The 23012-nt window shown below is 39.2% G+C and overlaps 1 protein-coding gene across 8 annotated transcripts in view; it reads right to left on the bottom strand.

Annotated features, from left to right (window-relative positions):
• The window catches only part of FUZ (fuzzy planar cell polarity protein), a 29809-nt gene that overhangs the window by 3373 nt on the left and 3424 nt on the right, over positions 1-23012 (bottom strand). For 3 of the 8 annotated variants that reach the window (XM_077130998.1, XM_077130999.1, XM_077131000.1), the window contains exons 1-3: positions 964-1507; positions 585-706; positions 254-338 (exon numbers count right to left, since the gene is read on the bottom strand). In XM_077130998.1, coding sequence (XP_076987113.1) covers positions 254-338; positions 585-706; positions 964-1074 — 318 coding nt within the window. In that variant the 5' untranslated portion in view covers positions 1075-1507. Of the gene's footprint in view, positions 1-253; positions 339-584; positions 707-963; positions 1508-1757; positions 1944-23012 lie in introns of those variants that run through there. The other 5 variants (XM_077131001.1, XM_077131002.1, XM_077131005.1 and 2 more) reach the window with 3 other exon arrangements.

Genomic DNA, 23012 nt, shown 5'->3' with positions numbered 1-23012 from the left:
AACCATAACAGAGAGTAAGTGCCCTAGACAACTGGTTCTGAGAAGGGAGCTGGAGGTCTAGACAACTGGATGTGAGGGGGGAGGGCTGGGGGGTCCAGACATCTGAGTTTGAGGGAGGAGGCGCTGGGGGAGGGCTAGATTCCCAGCTTTGATGGAGGAAGTACAGGGCCTGGACTACCCAATCTAAGGGAAGAGGATGCTGACGACTCAGATTCCTGGGTTTGGGGAGACAGAGGGCTGGGAGGAGTCTCACCATGGCCCCAAACACCATCTGGAGTAGTCTCTCCAGCCTCAGCTCCGAGGTACCCTCCTCAGATGACAGAACAATGAGGGTAATGCTGAAAAAAGGAAGGCGAGAAGGAAGGATGAGTCCAGAACCAGAAAACAGAGCGGTGAGTGTCATAGGGGGCTGCCTCTTGGTCCTGGAGGGCCAGCTATGTCCGCCCCCACCCCACCGGCCTCTTAAAGAGGAAATCAGGGCTCAGAGAGGATAAACCAGAGACCCCGCAGCAAAACAAACTGCTGGCCTTGGGAGCTGGGAGGCCCCCAGGCCCTGTCCCCACTCCAAGTTTCTGGCTGGGGACCTGTCATGGAAGCTCTTCCACACTACGGTCGTGTCCTCGGTCCTCGCAGAGCTCAGCTGCACCTCCAGATTCTGCCCGAACATGTGGACTCCATTGAGGGAACCGATGACGGAGAATGGGAGCTGGGAAGGGGTTGGCGACATTACACAGGAGTCTCAGTCCCCTCCTCCTTGGGACCCAAGTGTCCAAGCCCCCAATCCCCTTCCCCTTTCTAGATCTCCTGGCACTCTGTTTTCGGGAAACCAGGATTATTGGTCCATTGCACCTCTGATATTGGAAACCCCATTGAAACTTCCCCAGCCCCTCCTCCCGTCGGGACCTGGAGTCCAAGCACCTAACACCCTCGGCATTTCGGAGATACAGGCGTCCAGGACCCCACCTGCTGGCGGGCAGGGACGCCGCCGCGGCTGCTCTTGCAGAACAGGGGGACTCCACTGGAGGCCGCGAGGCACAGCAGGTGCACAGTGCCCCCCGCCCCTCCGTCTCCCATTAGGAATCCCCCCCACCCCAAATCTCCACGTGAGGATGGTCAATGCCAGCCTTGGAGCATGCCGGTAGTCACTCTAAGTCGACCAGCCGTCCTCAGCCGCCAGAAAATGAGATATGAAGCTGAATGGAAGAGGACTAAATTCCCGCCTTCTCCTTCCAACTGAAGCAGACCCTCAGTCAGATTGCGGAGCCTCCCCCAAACTTCCTACAGTTCCTTTCCGCCTCAGCCGGAAGTCCGAATGCCCCTTAAAAAGATGGCGGCCTGTTACACTTGCAAATCCTGTAACCTGTCCTTGAAGTGGTTTAGCTTAATTTATTTAACAAGAAGAACGAAGAGCCCAGCTCAAAGAGGGTGACACTGGTAAGTCATTGCCTAGCAACCATCACGTAGACTAGAATGACATGGTCTAAATTGGTAAACAGCTGCACCCCGCTCAAAGATGGCGGAGACGCGTTGCCTAGCAACCACTTCCGCCTGGTTTTCCGTTCAGTCGAAGTCAACCTTGGGCCCGGCTCAAAGATGGCGACAGTGCCAAGGCGTTGCCTAGCAACCACCATTCACCTATTTTCCATTCTAAGGTTGTAAACAGCAATGCCCTGCGCAAAATGCCTCCTATCGAAGCCAGAGTACTCTTTCCTTAAGGAGGTACGATTCCCGTCGAGGAAAAACCCTCTCCCCCTCACCTTTGATGGTGGTTCGGTCCGGCCAGCGTTGCCTAGTAACGACCAAATGAGATGGTTGCTTTTGTTGTTAGAAAAAGAGAAAGTCTTTACTTTCCAGAATGACTAGAATAATGCGTTATCTCTTTAATAAATTTATACGTGGTAATGTATCATATAGAATGTGAAAATAGTCCCCCAATACTCTCCCTAAAATAAAAGAGTAATACAGAAATTTCGTTGGTGTTTTCACAAATAGAATCATTGCACAAATGTTTTCAAATGTAATTTGTTTCTTTTTTCACCAACCAGTATAGATTTATCTTATCTTTTAATGGATTTTTATAGTATGTTTTGTGAATTGACATACAGTAGGTTTTTTTCTTGTGAGCATTTAAGGTAAAATAAGTAAATCTCCATGAGCAATCCATTTAATCAGACAGATGTTTTCTTTCTTATCTGTGGACAATTGCGTTCATTCATCCAGGCATAATTACAAAATACATATACAAAATATGTTTAATATTTAAAGCATTTTTAAACGTTTTGCCTGCATTCTGGATTTGATTTCTAACGGCTAATATGAAAAAATTAAGACATTTACCCTGCGTGTAAAATTACAGCAAACCTCTGGAAGAAACAAAAGCATCGAATAACAAAGGGAAATACTCATTTTTCCATGTAGTTCCACGACTTTTTTGTTTAGTCCATTTATATGTACTGACTATTGATAATATTTGGATTTATTGCTATCATCTTTTATATTTCTTGTCCTGACTGTGTAATGCTTTTCCCCTTTCTTGCCTTTTTCTAAATTGAATTTGTGGTTATTGCGGTTTTGTTTTCTTAATCTACTTTTTCTCTCCTCTAATGTGGAATTGTTACATGCTGTTTCTCTTATTTTAGTGGCAATTCTTGAAATTGTACCATCTGCATTCAACTGCAAAGGTCTTAAACTGCTTTTGAACAATGCAAAGAGTGTGGGGGAATTCAGCTCTCTAACTCCCTCCAAACCAACCTCCTAGAGTCGTCCAGTGATTTAGTTTTCACTCTTTTAAACCTGCTCATTCATTACTTTTATTTCATGGAGGTGAAGTTTACTTGTAATTACATATGTTTTTATTATTTGTATCGCCTTCCCTCTTGCTTCCTGCATGTTAGACCATCCTTCCAATGTAATGTTTTCTGCTTCCTAAAGAACAACCCTTTTTCGTTTTATTTTTGTGTTGTCTTTTTATTTCTTTTTCTGAATTGATGCAAATGTTCTAAGAAATGATGAATATGCAACTATGTGATGATATTGGGAATTACTGATTATTTATGTAGAACGGAATGATCATATGTTAATGTTTTTGTTTGTTGTTAATTTTTTAAGTAATAAATAAATAAATTTTTTAAAAAAAGAACAACCCTTAGAAGTTTGTTTTTTCAACACGAGTCTCTTGGAGTCAAACTCTGTTTTTATTCCTGGAGTGCATAAACTTCCCCTTTATCCTTTTTTTTTTTTAAGGCCTATAAAGCTGTTTCACTTTAATTTTTTCAGTGAAATTTAAGGATACAATGTTTCTCTACTAGATATTAATAAGTGCATGTTATTAATGTATTAACATTATTTACATTATTCTTTTTAAAAACATTTTTTATTATGAAATATAACATATATACAAAAAAGCAATACATTTCAAAGTACATTGTAACAAGTAGTTATGGAACAGATTTCAGAGGTTGGTATGGGTCACAGTTCTACAATTTCAAGATTTTCCTTCTAGCTGCTCTAAGACACTGGCAACTAAAAGAAATAGCAATATAATGATTCAGCAGCATACTCATTTGTTAAATCCTATCTTCTTTGTTGTATTCTTCCTTATCTTTTGTGTGTGTGTGTGTGAAAAATAATATACATGCAAAAAAAGCAAATTTCAAACTACATCACAATACTTCATTGTAGAACAGATTTAAGAGTTTGGTATGAACTATAATTCCACAATTTTAGGTATTTATTTCTATGTGCTCTACAGTACTGGGTATTAAAATAAATATCAATATAATGATTGAGCAGTCATACTCGTGTTAAATTCTATTTTCTGTTATTCTTCTTCCTTCTCCTTTGATCTTTCTCCCAATCTTTAGGATATTTGGGCTCTGCCCTTTCTTTTTCATGCTGTAAATGGCTGTCGATAATATGGGATCTGGGGGTGGACTTAGCTCATGTTCTTAGAGAGGCTGGCCCATTTGGGTTTCAGGACTTATCTGGCCTAGGAACCCATCTAGAGGTTGTAGGTTTCTGGAAAGTAATCTTCATTTGTGAAACTTTTGTAGAATTTCAGATAGAGCCTTAGGAATTCTTTAGGGTTAACAGGTATGGTTTTGGTTGGGGTTTAACAAACGCTGGTAATTAGCAGTATCTACTAAAGCTTGTTTAAAGCAGCCTCTAGAATAGCCTTTCGATGCTGGTTGATCTCTCTTTGCAACTGATACCTTATTTTGTTACATTTCTTTACCCCCAGTTTGTTCAGGAAAGTATTGTTGATCCCATGGTGCCAGGGCCAGGCTTGTCCCTTGGAGTCATGTCCTATGTCACTAAGGACACTTTCACCCCTGGATGTCATGTCCCATATAGGGGAGGGTAATGATTTTATTTACAGAATTAGGCTTAGAAAGAGAGAGAGGCACATCTGAGCAACGAAAGAGGTCCTCTGGAAAGAACTCTTAAGCATAACTATAGGTAAGCTTAGCTTCTGTGCTGTAGAGATAAACTTCATGAACGCAAGCCTCAAGATCAAAGGGTTGGCCTATTAACTTGGGAGTTTCTAATATTTGAGGCAGTATCAGGGGTTTCCTTGGTGGTAAAGCTTAATAATTCCATTTTTTTCTACCATCCCTCAAGGGTCTCATGATAGTGAATTTTTCTCAACATTCTGAGCATATTCCTCACTGTCTTCTAGTTTCCATTTTTTTTTGCCGTTGAGAAGTCTACTGTCACTCTGAATGTTCTTTTTTGTGCAGGTCTGTTCTTCCCCTCTGGGTGAGCAATTCTGTTTATTTATCCTGCTTTAATACTTTGTGTTTCCAGGATCAAGGGATTCATGCACTTCATAATTTCTAGAACATATGAAGCTCTTAAAATGTTGCCTCTCCTCCTTTCCTTCTTCTTCTAGCCCCCACATCCCATTTGAAATTTTGAAAATGTTGTTCATTTCTTAATACTGCTTTTTGAGTAATTCCTTATATATCTTCCATTTCACTAATTCTCTCTTCAGCTGTGTTCTAGTTTGCTAGCTGCTGGAATGCAATATACCAGAAACAGAATGGCTTTTAAAAGGGAGAATTTAATGAGTTGCAATTTTACAGTTCTAAGGCCAAGAAAATGTCCCAATTACAACAAGTCTATAGAAATGTCCAGTCACAGGCATCCAGGGAAAGATACCTTGATTCAAGAAGGCGGATGAAGTTCAGGGTCTCTCACTCTCAAGTGAGAAGGCACATGATGAACACAGTCAGGGCTTCTCTCTCAGCTGGAAGGGCACATGGCAAACATGGCATCGTCATCTGCTGGTTTTCTCTGCTGGCTTCTGGTTTTGTGAAGCTCCCTGGGAGGCGTTTACCTTCTTCATCTCCAAAGGTTGCTGGCTCGTAGACTCTCTGCTTTGTGGCACTGCAGCATTCTCTGCTCTCTGTGAATCTCTCATTCTCCAAAATATTTCCTCTTCTATAGGACTCCAATAAACCAATCAAGACCCACCCAAACGGGTGGAGACACATCGTCACCTAATCCAATTTAACAACCACTCTTGACTAAATCACATCTCCAAGGAGATGATCTCATTACAGTTTCAAATATACAGTATTGAATAGAGATTATTCTACCTTTATGAAATGGGATTTATATTAAAACATGGCTTTTCTTAGGGGGCATATATCCTTTCAAACCAGCACAAGCTGGCTTAATGTTTGTTTAAATCACCCACTGATTTTTTTTTTATGTCAACATTAATATAAATAGCAATCTCTCTCTTTCTCCAGTTCACCTATTCTTTTTTTCTGTTACTATTCTTTTTTTAATTTTAAAAAATATAACAATAAACACAAACATTCTTAACATATGATCATTCCGTTCTACATATATAATCAGTAATTCACAATATCATCACATAGTTGCATATTCATCATATTGATCATTTCTTAGAACATTTGCATCAATTCAGAAAAAGAAATAAAAAGAAAACAGAAAAAATTTCATATATACCATACCCCTTACCCCTCCCTTTCATTGATCACTAGCATTTCAATCTACTAAATTTATTTTAACATTTGTTCCCCCTATTTTTATTCTGTATATTTTACTCATCTGTTGATAAGGTAGATAAAAGGAGCATTAAACACAAGGTTGTCATAATCACACAGTCACATTGCAAAAGCTATATCATTATACAATCATCTTTAAGAAACATGGCTACTGGAACACACACAGCTTGGGGGTGACTCTTAGGCCTAATTTTAAGTAGGCTTAATCTATCCTTTGTGGTTAAGTTTCATATAAAAAAAAAAAACCCAGGATTAGGGGCTCAGCCTATTGCTTTGGTTGTCCCCACTGCTTGTGAGAATATCAAGAATTCTCCACTTGAGGAAGTTGAATTTTCCCCCTTTCTCACCATTACCCCAAGGGAACTTTGCAAATACTTTTTTACTCACTGTTCAAATCACTCTGGGATTTATTGGGGCATCATTCTGGACAAATCTACAAAATATCATGTCCTACTCAAGGTTCCATGTACTTATGGTGTTCAATTAAGCTGTCCACATAAGTTCTACTAGGAACTGCACTAGTCAGAATATACATTTTGTACCAAATAAACATTTTTTGCTTTAGTCTCACACATAAGTTAAAATTTTAAGATATTAATTACCACTTATTTTTAACACCCTGCAATATTGACATTCCTTTGTTCTTCCTCAATAAAAAACATTTCTAAATTCGTATATTTAGTCACTATCATTATATACTCTAGGCATTCCTAGATTATATCATTTCAGTCTTTATCATCTATCTTTCTTTCTGATTTCATTTGTGCCCCCAGCCCTTCTCCCTCTATCATTCTCACATTCACCTTCATTCAGTGTTCTAACATAATTGTATTACAGTTAGGTATTAATGTGCTATCCATTTCTGAATTTTTATAATCAGTCCTGTTGTACAACCTGTATCCCTTCAGCTCCAATTACCCAATATCTTACCCTATTTCTATCTCCTGATGTTCCCTGTTTCCAATAAAATTCTCCAAGTTTATTCACCAATGTCTGTTCATATCTGTGAGACCATATAGTATTTGTCCTTTTGTTTCTGGATAATCTCACTCAGCATAATGTCCTTAAGGTCCATCCATGTTATTACATACTTCATAACTTTATTCTGTCTTACAGCTGCATAATATTCCATCATATGTCTATACCACAGCTGTTTAGTCACTCAACTGTTGGTGGACATTTTGGCTGTTTCCATCTCTTTGCAATTGTAAATAATCCTGCTATAAACATTGGTGTGCAATTGTCCATTTGTGTCTTTGCCCTCAAGTCTTCTGAGAAGATACCTAGCAATGGTATTGCCAGGTCATATGGCAAGTCTATACTTAGCTTCCCGAGGAACTGCCAAACTGCCTTCCACAGCAGTTGTAGCATTTGACATTCCCACCAACAGTGGATAAATGTACCTCTTTCTCCGCATCCTCTCCAGCACTTGTCATTTTCTGTTTTATTGATAATGGCCATTCTGGTGGGTGTGAGATGATATCTCATTGTGGTTTTGATTTGCATTTCCCTAATAGCCAGGGAAGTTTGTAGAAGATAGGATTAACATAAGACCTGCAGAACTACTTGGGAGTAGATGGCATTAGGGTGGTGGCAGCAGTAAGCTGTTTTATGTTACCTGATTTATGTAAGACAGTCTAGGAGGTAGAGTGTATAATAATAGTGAAATGTACTAGGTACTATTTTAAAAATGTTTTTGCATGAGGAAGAATAAAGGAATGTCATTATTGCAGGGTACTGAAAATAGATGGTAATTAATATTTTAGAATGTCACCTTCCGTGTGAGACTAAAGCAAAAAAAGGTTTATTTGGTAGAAAATAAATATTTTGACTAGTACATTTCCTAATATAATTTATGTAGATAGTTTGAATTCCATAAGTACTTGGAATCTCAGGTAGGACATGAGATTTTGTTGGTTTGTCCAGAGTGATGCCCCGATGAATCCCAGAGTGATTTGATCAGTGAGTGGAAAAGTATCTGCAAAGCCTCCTTTGGGGAGTGGTGAGAACGGGGAGAAATTCAACTTCCCCAAGTTAATTCTTGATATTCTCACAAGCAGTGTGGACAACCAAAGCTATAGGCAGAGCCCCCAGTCTTGGGGGTTGTTCATATGGAACTTAACCCCTCAAAGGATAGGTCAAGTCTACTTAAAATTTAGGCCTAAGAGTCACCCCCAAGAGAGCCTCTTTTGTTGCTCAGATGTGGCCCCTCTCTCCAGCCAACACAATGAACAGTCTCACCACCCTACCCCTCTCTACGTGGGACATGACTCCCAGGGGTGTGGACCTTCCTGGCAACGTGGGACAGAGATCTTGGAATGAGCAGAGATTTAGCATCAAGGGATTGAGAAAAACCCTAGAATGAGCTGAGACTTAGCATCAAGGGATTGAGAAAACCTTCTGGACCAAAAGGGGGAAGAGGGAAATGAGACAAAGTGTCAATGGCTGAGAGATTCCAAACAGAGTCGAGAGGTTATCCTGGAGATTATTCTTATGCATCATAGATATCATCTTGTTATTCAAGATGTAATGGAGAGGCTGGAGGGAACTGCCTGGAAATCTAGAGCTGTGTTCCAGTAGCCATGTTTCTTGAGGATGATTGAATAATGATACAGCTGTAATAATGTGACTGTGTGATTGTGAAAACCTCGTGTCTGATCCTCCTTTTATCTACCTTGCCAACAGACGAGTAGAACATGTGGAATAAAAATAAATAATAGGGGGAAGAAATGTTAAAATAAATTTAGTTTGAAATGCTAAAATGCTAGTGATCAATGAAGGCAAGGGGTAAGGGGTATGATAGGTATAATCTTTTTTTTTTCTTTCCTGTGTTTGTTTCATTTCTTTTTCAATTGTCTTTCTGTTTCTTTTTCTGAATTAATGCAAATGTTCTAAGAAATTATGAATATGCAACTAGGTGATGATATTGTGAATTACTGATTATGTATGTTTTATTTTGTTACTTATTTTTTTAATTAATAAATAAATTTTTAAAAAAAGACAGTCTAGGAGGAAGAGAATGTTTGTTTACCCCAAATGGTTATCTTAAGTACGAAGGAAGAACACTGAAAGATAAAAACTTTGTTCCCTCAGGAAATGCATGCACGCCTACTGTCATTCTATAGTATATAACCAGGATCTGGTTAAGAATAAAATTGTTTTTTTTTCTCTATTATCATTTTATTTCATTTTCTGTTGTCCTTTTATTTCTTTTTCTAAATCAATGCAAATGTACTAAGAAATGATGATATGCAACTATGTGATGATATTAAGAATTACTGATTGTATATGTAGAATGGAATGATATCTAAATGTTTTGTTCATTAATTTTTTTTAGTTAATAAAAAAAGTTAATAAATAAAGAAAGAAATATATTCAGACAAAAAAAAAAGAATAAAATTGTCTGAAGTCTGTCTGATGTAAACTCAAGCTTCAGATCCCCTGAGCCCGTCTGTGTCTTTCTTTCTTCCTTCCTTTCTTTCTTTCTTGTCATTCCTTAATATCCTTCAAGCTCCATTTCAATAGGAAGCAACATCTGGTGCCCAACGTGGAGCTTGAAGAAGACTCCAAAACAATATTAAGGAACCAAGGAAAAGTCTCATTAGAGGCACGTGTGTCCAGGCAATAGAAGAGGACTCGAGTCATATTGGTAAGCAAGCATTTTCCTTGGAGCATCAGAGTAACGGGTAATCACAATAGGCGGCTGGAGGAGTATGGAGTATGTACGTATGTATGTTTGTACGTTTGTGTGTTGAAAACATCATTAGGGTGTCATTACTAAAATAAGGTTCTAATAAAGTTTTAGAGTTATTTGTATTTTAAAGAAAAAGACTTTGTGGATAAAGTAGAGAAGAGTCTAAAGCAGACTCCCCATAGTGAGATGGGAGACATTGAGGGAAAAGGAGTGAAGAAAGTTCTGAGCTGAAAACGTTTTTCCATAACAATACAGTGAGGCCACATGGGACAATAACAGAAGGGAGTTTAGGAAAAATAAAGAAACTAGGTTTTTGTTGTTAGGAAGAAAATAGTAAAGGGAAATAGCTAATAGCACAAGGATGACACAGCCAGGAAATAATAGCCAGGGACAAGGTAACTCTAGTTGGGAAAAAGAGGTTTAAAAAGCTTCTTCAAAAAAGAAGATATTTCTAAAAAAATAAGATAGAAAAATCGAGAATATTTGGAGTAATTAAAGGAGAGAAAGGACAAACAAAATGAGGATATGGAGACTATGTCAGAAGATCCGAAGAAATCTTCAAAATAGAAATACAGAAGTGTGAACCTGAGGCAAGGGAAAAGGACAGCAAATAAATAACTTAAGATGGGATGCATAATTATAAAAATTTTACATCAATATGAGCTGCTTTTATATAAAAATTCATATACACCTGAGTCAGAAAATATTCAATAGGAACAATGCCATGCCGAACAAAAGTTACTACTAATTAATGGTTCCTATAGAATTATAATAGGTCAGTCCCCTAAGGGGTATGCAATTCAGGATTGGAGTTCTGACTCAAAGTGTTCTGTTAAGTTACCTTGGTTTAATCTAAATAATTATTCTACTGAAATTATACCTATGCTACAAATAAAACCTTGTGAGCAAGAATGGGAGTAGTAACCCCATCCCCTTTTGTGAACTTAGATTCTCAACAAACAGCAATTTGGAATCTGGCCATGAGTTTAGTTCCTATTCATATTTTAAAAAGAAATATATTTTAAGAACTTTAAAACTAAAAACTCTTGTTAAAAACTATTTATTGATAATTAATGCATATTTGAAACATTAACTAAAGTATTTTAAGTATTTAACATTATTCTAACAAATTTAATTTTGTTGGTAATTATATGTGGTAAACTATTTGCTTAAAATTATGACTTAAAATATATATTTTTATTAATAGAAAAACAGAATAATTTATCTTAAGATAAAATGAATAACTTACAGAATGAGAAAAATATAGGACAAAGCCTAAACTAATATAATAATTGCTAAGAGTTTGTAAAAATGGAAATTATGGCCAAAATCAAAAAAGATTTAATGAGTCTAAAATGACAACATTTTCTTGGACTCTTAGCCTGTTCTAATGCAAAGATATAAAAATTTTTTCTAGATACTATCAGTGTAAAAAGCAAAGAGTCTGTGTTTTATCAAAATAACTTATGTTAACTTTTATCATGTTGTTGTCTGTATAAAAATACTGATTTTCTCCTGGGTATCATTATACTGGTAAAAAACTGTTTCTTTTCTTGCCCCAAACCAGGTGGCTTAATCTATTCATCTAAATAATATTACTGTAAATTAATCTATTACTGGCTAAATCATATTCAAATCATATAAATACCTAAATTCCTTTAAGCCAAAATATCTTAATGCTTTGTCCAGTCTTTATATAAACTACATATGTATAAACTAAATTTATCCCAAAATAACCATGGCTTATTTTGGGAGCAGATCAGATTTGAGGGCTGAATGCAAGGAAAAAATACACTTGTGGAGTCTGTTCTGTTCACCTGATGTTGCCATTACATGCAACTGATGTTGCTATCACATGACCTTGGTATGAAACAGTTAAAATTCTGGGAGGTGTACTTTAATAGCTGAGAGGACTGGCTATCCTCCCAGAAGAATTAAGATTTCTTTATTAATATTTAGATTTAATAAAGAAATCTAGGTCCCAGGAAGCTCCTCTTGGTCCCTAGCCAGTTCCCAGAGGACCCAACTGGGCCTGGTCATTTAAGCAAATTGGAATTTGACCACTATTGTAGAAAAATATAAAAACTGCATGCAATGAATTTAAAATCAGCAAAAACACACAACCAATTATAAAGAATCCTCATCCCTGCATTCTTTTTCAATCAATCCAATGAATTCTTTTTGCAAAATCTGATCATTTACTATGGGTACATGTCACTACTAACACTCTGCTTTCATTTTTGCTACCTGCCACTTCAAGGACTATAAGGAGATTCTGATTTATTAAGCAAAAGGCAGTTACAGCTGTGGCTGAACAAGAATTACAGTTAATTGAACAATGCATTCAAGAAGGACGGCTTGTTCAAATAGATCTAGAAAAGCCTGTTGATTTTATTATTTTCTTTACCTTGCAATCTCCCACAGGCCTATTTTAGCAAGATGGTGTTTTAAAATGGATTTTTTTACCAAACAATTGACAAAAATGTTTAAATACATGTTCTAGTTTGCTAGCTGATGGAATGCAATATACCAGAAATGGAACGGCTTTTAAAAGGGGGAATTTAATGAGTTGCTGGTTTACAGTTCTAAGGCTGAGAAAATGTCCCAATTAAAACCAGTCTAAAGAAATGTCCAATCTAAGGCATCCAGGGAAAGATACCTTGGTTCAAGAAGGCCGATGAAGTTCAGGGTTTCTCTCTCAAGTAAGAAGGCACATGGTGAACACAGTCAGGGCTTCTCTCTTGGCTGGAAGGGCACATGGCAAACATGGCATCATCTGCTAGCTTTCTCTCCTGGCTTCCTGTTTCATGAAGCTCCCCGGGAGGCGTTTTCCTTCTTCATCTCCAAAGGTTGCTGGCTCGTAGACTCTCTGCATCTCATGGCTACATCGTTTCGCTCTCTCTGAATCTCTCATTCTCCAAAATATTCCCTCTTTTATAGGACTCCAATAGACCAATCAAGACCCACCCAAATGGGTGGAGACATGTCGTCCCCTAATCCAGTTTAACAACCACTCTTGACTAACTCACATCATCCAGGGAGATGATCTCATTACAGTTTCAAACATACAGTATTGAATAGAAATTATTCTACCTTTATGAAATGGGATTTATATTAAAGCATGGCTTTCCTTAGGGGGCATACTTCCTTTCAAACGAGCACAATACATATTTGCAAAAATTATTTCTTTAATAGCCAAAGGTTGCCAGAGATATTATCAATTAAGAAGTCACCATCCTAATCACATAGTGTGTGATCTCACAAAGGAAGAGGTTCAAAGTCTATATATTTTCAATACCTCTTGGCAAATAGCATTAAGTGACTTCAAAGGACAAATTGATAATCATTTGCCTATGTCAAAACTTTTACAATTTTTAAAAAAGAACGCAATGGATTTTGCTTAAAATAGTTCGGGCTTCCCCGCTAGCTATTACTGTCTTTACTGATGATAATATTAATGGACAGGCTGCATATGTCACCCCAGGGGAAAACAAAAGTTGGAAAACACCTTATACCTCAGCCCGGAGTACTGAATCAGCAGCTGTAATTCAAGTATTGCAAAGTTTTCCACAACCTCTTAATATTGTTTCTGATTCTGAATATGTTTGCCCAACAGTTACTCACATTGAGACAGGTTCTTCGTTTGAAAGAGATGAATTGTCCCAAACATTTTTACATTTACAAACATTAGTCAGAAGTTGAATTCATCCTCTTTTTATCATGCATATAAGAGCTCATACCAATCTTCTGGGTCCTTTGTCATTACAAAATCAGCAAGCAGATAGTCTTGTGGGGGGTAATTCAGGATCCCACAGCATTTCACAAATTGACTCTATGAATAGCAAAGGGCTGCGAAAGAAATTTCCATCTTTATCTAAATGGCAAGCTCAGGATATTGTTAGGACTTGTCCAACCTGTGGACCTTTAAATGCACTCCCATTTGCATCAGGGGTTAATCCTTGAGGTCAAAAAGCAAATGAATTATGGCAAATGGATGTTACTCATATTTCACATTTTAGTTAAAATGCAGTATCATAGACACTTGTTCTCATTTCATCTGGGCTACTGCACAATATGGAGAACGTTTCTGCCATATTTGATCACATTTACTTAATGCTTTTGCTGTTACGGGATGCCCTCTATCTAATAAAATGGACAATGGTCCTGCTGATACAGGAAAGCAATTTTGTAAATTTTATACTACTTTTCCTATTATTCATATCACAAAAAATTCCACATAATCCCTCTGGGCAACGAATTATTGAATGAACAAACCGGATGCTAAAGTCTATGCTCATAAAACAAAAAGGGGGAGATCAGGAGGATGATGTTATGAAAACATGTACACCAAAAGATCAATTAACAAAACCACTGTTTAAATTTTTTTAAACATTTATGATAATTCATCACAGACTCCTGCAGAACAGCATTTTAGTAATTTGGGAAAGAAAAATGATACAACCCAAACAGAACTGCAGCTGCAGCCAAGCTATTGGAAAGATGTTAAAGATGATTTATGGAAACCAGGAATGGTAAAGGTGTGGGGTAGGGGTTTTGCTCTTGTCATTGCAGATGACGGAAACTTGGTTTGGATTCCCTCGAAGAAAATAAAACCCAGACATGTCAACCCAGATGAAAATAACTAAATGGGTAATGTATATTATAGGACAGATAACTTTAATTCCTGAAAGACAGGGACATATTTATACTTATTGAGTTTATATTCCTAACACACCTCTGCTGTGGGCCCTAACATGGGTCAATCCAACTTTACCAAAATAATCTGAATACAAGTTTAGGATTTCCAGGTCCAGTAGATTCTAGGCTTCCAAAACTACTTAAGGAAGAAGAAAATGGTATCAAATTTAACTCTATGGAAACAAATGATACTTGCCTGTTAGATGGGAAAGAAAGTTGGAATGGATGGCAGTTATGTCATGTGGATCGAGCAGTTATCATAATTAATGATTCCTATGGAATTGTAAGAGATGCAGTCCCTGTGGGGTCTCCCATCTCTAATTTGAAGATAACTGAGATTATAAGGACAGGCAAGCTAAATCAGAGTTTATTACATAGAGGATGATTTCTGCCAAAATTTGGGATGATAAATACATTATTCAGAGAAATTTATAGAAAATTTTCCTAGGACTGGGACCAATTCTTATAACGAATTGTAGTAACTATAACTTCTCTTTAAATAGCAACCATAAACACTATAGACACATAGGAAATCAAACTTTTAATTGTGAGAATTATTCTCTATTCACTTGTCTCCAAGCATTTATGTTGCAGGAAAATTAGACGATTGTAGCAGCAAGGAGAAGAGATTTGGGTGCCAGTGCAGATGTCAAGATCCTGGCAGTCCTCTCCAGAAACACAAGTCCTGATCTATTTGGCAAAAGAATATCTGAAAAGGACTAAGAGACTAATTGGACTCATTATTATAGCTGTCATTGGAATCATTGGAATTATCACAGTGGCCGCGGTCACTGGAACTGCTTTGTTAAGTTTGGGAGTGTTTATACTTTTTCTCTTCCTCCTCAGCTGTGTTTAACAACAAATAATCAAAGTCAGAGAGCTTGACTGGTAGCCAATGATGGGTAAGACCCTTCCTTCAGAGCCTAAGGGCAACCTAAGCCAGGCACAGTCACTAAGCAAAGCCACACTAACCATGTGATTCTTGCAGAAACTCTTGTCTCCCTCCCGAATCAAAGTCAGAGAGCTTGACTGGTAGCCAATGACAGGTAAGACCCTTCCTTCAGAGCCTAAGGGCAACCTAAGACAGGCACAGTCACCTCAGCTTGTAAAATAAAAAGGGGGAAATGTAGAAGATAGGATTAACATAAGACCTGCAGAATTACTAGGGAGTAGATGGCATTAGGGTGGTGGCAGCAGTGAGCTACTTTATGTTATCTGATTTATGTAAGACAGTCTAGGAGGAAGAGAATGTTTTTTTTACCCCAAATGGTTATCTTAAGTACGAAGGAAGAACACTGAATGATAAAAACTTTGTTCCCTCAGGAAATGCATGCACGCCTATTGTCATCCTGTAGTATATAACCAGGATCTGGTTAAGAATAAAATTGTCTGAAGTCTGTCTGATGTAAACTCAAGCTTCAGACCCCCTGAGCCCATCTGTGTCTTTCTTTCTTTCTTTCTTCCTTCCTTCCTTTCTTTTTCATCATTCCTTAATATCCTTCAAACTCCATTTCAATAGGAAGCAACAGAAGTTGAGCATCTTTTCATGTGCCTTTCGGCCATTTGTATTTCCTCTTCTGAGAAGTGTCTCTTCAAGTTTTTTGCCCATTTTGTAATTGGGTTGTCTGCTTTTTTTGTTGTTGAGTTGAACAATCTCTGTATATTCTGGGTACAAGATCTTTATCTGATATATTGTTTCCAAATATTGTCTCCCATTGTGTAGGCTGTCTTTTTACTTTCTTGACAAAGTTCTTTGATGCACAAAAGTGCTTAATTTTGAGGAGTTTATTTATTTTTTTATTTCTTCAGTGCTCGTGCTTTGGGTGTAAGGTCTAGGAAATTGCCTCCTATTATAAGATTTTAAAGATATTTTCCTACATATTCTTCTAATAGTTTTATGGTCTTAGATCTAATATTTAGGTCTTTGATCCATTTTGAGTTAACTTTTGTATAAGGTGTGAGATATGGGTCCTCTTTCATTCTTTTGCATGTGAATATCCAGTTCTCTAGGCACGATTTATTGAAGAGACTGTTCTGTCCCAGGTGAATTGGCTTGACTGCCTTATCAAAGATCAATTGTCCATAGATGAGAGGGTCTATATTGGAACACTGTATTCTATTCCATTGGTCAGTATATCTATCTTTATGCCAGTACCATGCTGTTTTGACCACTGGAGCTTTATAATACTGTAAAGAAGGATTTTATAAAGCTTAACAGTAGCTAATTTTTCTTGCTTAATTTAGCTATTTACATATATTTTAGCTTCTGAATGATAGAAATATCCAGCAAAAGCATTTGTGTCATTTTATATTCACTGCTATGCATTTGGTGTGAGTTAAGAATTGTAAAGAAAAGAGTTATGGGCCCCATCAGGCTAAGAAAAACAACCCGGAACTTCCCAGGGGCAGTTATCTGCTGCCTTGGTTATGCAAGGTTATCTGCTGCCTTGGTTATGCAAAGTTGTAACTGCCGGAGGAAGTTTATCTAAGAATGCAACTGAGAAGTTTGAGTAAGGGAGTTTTGCACGAGACAGCTGCTTCTTGCATGAAGCAGCTCCCATGACTCATGCACGAAAAATGTTTGTTATCTGCTTCTTGCAAAATGTCTGTTATCTGCTTCTTGCATGAAGCAGCACCTGTGACCCATGCTCGACCCTCACCCCCCTCCTCCTACCCCTTAAAAGCTTCCCCAAACCCAGGCTCAGGGCTCTCTGTTCCTGCGTGTTCAGTGAGCCCCACGCATGTGTGGTAAATAAACCCCTTGCATGTTGCATGAGAGAATGTCTCTTGGAGTCCTCCTTTGCGTGGCAAAACTCTCGAATTCTTACATTTGGAGATCCCACCGAGATCGGCTCTTCGTAAGGGGAGGCTCCAACAGCTCTTTCTCTCAGGGTAAGTGAGGCCTTTTTGTCTGAGGTGCAATCGCTTAGTCTGTCAGACTGGCAGTGACTGTCGGAGAGTTGCGTGAGCACTCCCCAACCGCAACCGACAGACGTGTCCAGGGGTTGCAGGTCACTCTCCCGAGGGGCGCCTCGGGATTGGGGGACCTCCGGGGATGCCTGGAGGCTTCCTACAGGGCCGACTCTGATTCTGTTTCCCTTCTGATGGGGGGAGACTTGATCACAGTCATCAGGCCAGTCTGAGCTGTGTCTCTGAAACTGTATAAACGTGGTGTGCCGGCTCTGTGTGTGTCTGTCTGGATTTGTGTGTTAGGAATTGTTTTTGTTTTACCAAAGATGGGTCAGGGAACGTTGACTCCACTTTCTCTGACCTTGAGACACTGGTCTGAGGTCAGGGAAAGAGGTCAGAATCTATCTCTTATTGTAAAAAAGGCAAATGGCAGACCTTCTGCTCGGCCAAGTGGCCCTCTTTTAACGTGAGATAGCCTTGGGAAGGAGCTTTTCATCTACCCTTGATTCGGGCCATCAAGTCAGTCATCTTCCGCCCTGACCCGTATGGCCACCCAGACCAGCAGCCCTACATCATGGTTTGGCAGGACCTGTGTGAAAATCCACCTCCATGGGTAAAGCTGTTTCTTACTCCTCTTGGTCAACATGACTCTCCCTCTGTACTCCCAATCAAGGTGCCGGGTCCTTCTCAAGCTCTGAAACCCTATCCTTCCTTACCTCCTGCAGTCCTACCGGAATCCCAATCGGATCTACTCCTCTTCGACGCAGGTCCTTCTTCCCCTCCTCCCTACCCTTCAGCTCTGGTACAGGACCCCCCTTCTCTTAGCTCACCTTCTCCCTCCTCTAGTTCTCTCTCTCCGCCCTCTTCCATTCCCTCTCCGCAGGTTCACCAACAGACGATCCCAGATGAATCAGGACCGGCACATAGTACACGAAGCAGACGAGCACAAAGCTCATCTGATGTGGCGGTCACTCTCCCCCTCAGACCGTACGGGCCTCCAGTGGATGATAGACACGGGGGAGAAATGCCCGCTCTACAATACTGGCCCTTTTCCTCCTCTGACTTATGTAACTGGAAAAATAATAACCCTCCTTTTTCCGAGGCTCCCACTAGGCTGACTGGATTGGTGGAGTCCCTTATATTCTCTCACCAGCCCACTTGGGATGATTGTCAACAACTCCTGGGGACTCTTCACCACGGAGGAGTGAGATCGGATCCTACTGGAAGCCAGGAAGCAAGTTCCCGGACAAGATGGGAGACCCACCCAACTCCAGCATGTCATCGATGATCGGTTCCCGCTGCGCCGCCCTAATTGGGACCCGAATACCTCTAAAGGTAGGGAGCATCTGTCCATCTATCGCAAGACTCTAGTAGTGGGTCTCCGAGCAACCGCACGCCGGCCCACCAATTTGGCCAAGATAAAAAAAAATTATTCAGGGAGCGGACGAATCGCCCTTAGTCTTTTAAAAAAAAAAAAACTAATGGAAGCATACCGTAGGTGTGCTCCCTTTGACCCTCAATCAGAGGATCAAAGAGCCTCAGTGGCCATGGCCTTTATCGCCCAATCAGCTCCAGACATTAGATGCAAGCTGCAGCGCTTAGACGGGTTGCAGGATCTAGCCTTGCGAGATTTAGTCAAAGAAGCTAAAAAAGTGTTTTATAAGAGAGAAACAGAGGAGGAAAAAGAACAAAGGAGAGAAAGAGAGAGAGAAAAAAAGTTAATAAAAGAAAAAAGAATAATACAGCTAATTAAGGACCAAATTAATTCTGCCCTAAGCAGGCCCATTCAAGTGCATTATCACCAGCTTCATCTCGCTAACCAAGGTATGAAACCAAAATATCTGACTGCTACCCACCCTCTCGAGTAAGAATCCCCCCTCCTACGGGGGCAGCATACAACTCGAAAGTATGCTTCTAGCTTATGCTATGATTGGTACCGCTGGGTGCAAGGCAAAGCACTGCAAAGGAGGGCCAAAACAATCAAAGGCCATTTTCGAGCTCCTTGAGAAGTATGCCTCATCTTGCATAGAGGTTCACTCTGCAAAAATTCCTCTCCCCAGAAAAACAGAGCCACAAACAACCTGGGGGATGAGGCCTCTACTTCCCCCAGCAAAGGTTAATGCCAAAAGAATGCTGGATCAGCATTCTTCCTCCATCCTTTTAAAAAAACAAAGGGAGGAAATGTTGGGGACAATTAAAATAGCATGTATAAAATCCACCCTCAGTGATGCCGGAAACATGCAACATGGCCGCCAGGGCTGAAACAAAGAACTAGCCATTGTCCACTGTGCTAGCCACCAAAGAGGCTCGGACCCAGTAACCATGGGTAATAGGCGAGCAGATAAAAAAGCAAAAGCGGCAGCATTAAGGGACCCTATAAACTTGGTCCTAATAACCAAAGAAAACCAGCAACCCCCTGAGACACTATCTGAGGTTACACCCCAAGGAGAGTCGGAAGCCCTAGCTTACATACAGCAGGTCCACCAGCTCACTCACCTGGAGACAGGGAAACTACAGCAGCTCCTGCAAGACCAGAGGGAATTGTACCCTCTGGCAGCCTCAAAAAGGAAAGAACTGGCAGATCGCGTAGCCAGAGAATGTCAGGCGTGTCAAATTATAAACGCCTACCCCACCAAAGCTCCTAATGGAAAAAGACTAAGGGGAACTCGACCTGGGCAGTTCTGGGAAGTCGACTTTATTGAAACCAAACCTGCAAAATATAAACTTAAATACTTACTAGTTTTTATAGACACCTTTTCAGGATAAGTTGAAGCCTACCCAACTAAGAGAGAAACGACCCAGGTCATAGTCAAAAAATTATGGAATAAGTTTTTCCCCGGTTCGGTCTACCAAAAATAATAGGGTCAGATAACGGACCCACATTTATAGCCCATATAAATCAGGGTGTAGCCAGGATATTGGGAATTAATTGGAAATTGCATTGTACATACAAACCCCAAAGCTCAGGATAGGTAGAAAAGATAAACAGGACAATTAAAGAGACCCTAACCAAACTAGCTATAGAGACTGGCTTGAAGGATTGGACCATGCTCCTGCATTATGCCCTGTTCAGGGCCAGGAATACCCCCTCTGCTCTCATGTATAATCTAACCCCGGTGTTGGCTGTTAATGTATTTAATATTTTGCTTGTCTCCCCATGGTTAAAATAAGTCTGAAAAATAGCAGCATAATCTCTTGGCTGTTTATACTTTTTTAAACTTTCCTGTGTTGTAAATATTATATACTTTTGATGATCCCAACTATGTAACCTCTATGCTCTATAAGGTGATTATTTTTATATATAGCAACATGGCCCAGTAATATTATATAGTTTCCCAATGGAAAAGTTATTAAATAACCTTTGCATTAGTTTAACACTACCAGAAAAATGCTGAGCCAACTATAAACACTCAATTTTATATGTTTTCCAAATTATACTTATTACTGCTTTTAATACTGTATTACATGCCAATAGTTTCCCAATCACATAGCAATCAACAAACCAGTCAATTACAGGCCGTGATAAATCAAGACTTAAAGGAAATAGAAAAATCTGTCACGGCCCTTCAGAACTCTCTAACCTCCCTTTCAGAAGTAGTTCTACAAAACAGGTGAGGACTTGACTTACTTTTCCTTAAAGAGGGGGGACTATGTGCAGCTTTAAAAGAACAGTGCTATTTCTATGCAGATCACTCTGGTGTTGTTAAAAAGTCCATGACAAAACTCAGAGAGCGCCTTCGTGAAAGACAAAAAGAACGAGAGGCGCAACAGGGGTGGTTTGAATCTTGGTTTACTAAGTCCCCCTGGTTGACAACGCTATTATCTGCTCTTGCTGGGCCTTTAATTGTGTTACTTTTAATAATAACTATAGGACCATATATTCTAAATAGAATTATACAGTTTTTACAAAGGCAGATTGGAAATGTCAAATTAATGCTCATCAGACAAGAGTACTCAGTATTAAATAACCCAGAAAATCTCTAAGATTAGAGATATGTACAAAAAGGAGTGGGGAATGTAAAGAAGGATTTTATAAAGCTTAACAGTAGCTAATTTTTCTTGCTTAATTTAGCTATTTACATATATTTTAGCTTCTGAATGGTAGAAATATCCAGCAAAAGCATTTGTGTCATTTTATATTCACTGCTATGCATTTGGTGTGAGTTAAGAATTGTAAAGAAAAGAGTTATGGGCCCCATCAGGTTAAGAAAAACAACCCGGAACTTCCCAGGGGCGGTTATCTGCTGCCTTGGTTATGCAAGGTTATCTGCTGCCTTGGTTATGCAAGGTTGTAACTGCCGGAGGAAGTTTATCTAAGAATGCAACTGAGAAGGTTGAGTAAGGGAGTTTTGCACAACGAGACAGCTGCTTCTTGCATGAAGCAGCTCCCATGACTCATGCGTGAAAAATGTTTGTTATCTGCTTCTTGCAAAATGTTTGTTATCTGCTTCTTGCAAAATGTCTGTTATCTGCTTCTTGCATGAAGCAGCACCTGTGACCCATGCTCGACCCTCACCCCCCTCCTCCTACCCCTTAAAAGCTTCCCCAAATCCAGGCTCGGGGCTCTCTGTTCCTGCATGTTCAGTGAGCCCCACGCATGTGTGGTAAATAAACCCCTTGCGTGTTGCATGAGAGAACGTCTCTTGGAGTCCTTTGCGTGGCAAAACTCTCGAATTCTTACAATACGCCTTAAAGTCAGGTAGTGTGAGACCTCCAACTTCATTTTTCTTTCTCAGGATACTTTTAGCTATTTGGGGCACCCAGCCCTTCCACATAAATTTGGTTATTGGTTTTCCTATTTCTGAAAAGTAAGTTTTTGGGATTTTAATTGGTATTGCATTGAATCTGTAAATCAATTTAGGTAGAGTTGACATCTTAACCAAATTTAGTCTTCCAATCCATGAACACAGTATGCACTTCCATCTATTTAGGTCTTCTGTGATTTCTTTTAACAATGTCTTGTAGTTTTCTTTGTATAGGTCTTCTGTCTCTTTAGTTAATTTTATTCCTAAATATTTCATTCTTTTGGTTGCAATTGTAGATGGAATTCATTTCTTGAGTTCCCCCTCAGATTGTTCATTACTAGTGTATAGAAACACTACAGATTTTTGAGTGTTGATCTTGTAACCTGCCCCTTTGCTGTACTCATTTATTAGCTCTAGTAGTTTTGCTGTGGATTTTTGGGGGTTTTTGACATATAGTATCATATCATCTGCAAACAGTGAGAGTTTTACTTTATCCTTTCCAGTTTTGATGCCTTGTATTTCTTTTTCTTGTGTAATTTCTCTGGCTAGAACTTCCAACACAACGTTGAATACAATGGTGATAGTGGACATCCTTGTCTTGTTCCTGATCTTAGGGGAAAGTTTTCCATTTTTCCCCATTGAGGATGATGTTAGCTGTGGGTTTTTCATATATTCCCTTTATCATGTTGAAGTTCCCTTCTAATTCTATCCTTTGAAGCGTTTTCAACAGGAAAGGATGTTGAAGTTTGTCAAATGCCTTTTCTGCATCAATCGAGATGATCATGTGGTTTTTCTGTTTTGATTTGTTGATATGGTGTATTACATTAACCGATTTTCTTATGCTGAACCATCCTTGCATACCTGGGATGAATCCTACTTGGTCATGGTGTACAGTTCTTTTAATATGCTGCCGGATTTGATTTGCAA

Source organism: Tamandua tetradactyla, chromosome 16, assembly GCF_023851605.1.
Source record: "Tamandua tetradactyla isolate mTamTet1 chromosome 16, mTamTet1.pri, whole genome shotgun sequence".
NCBI classification, from domain to species: domain Eukaryota; kingdom Metazoa; phylum Chordata; class Mammalia; order Pilosa; family Myrmecophagidae; genus Tamandua; species Tamandua tetradactyla.
The sequence above is the reverse complement of the archived record's forward strand: the minus strand, read 5'-3'. Positions and strand labels throughout refer to the sequence as shown.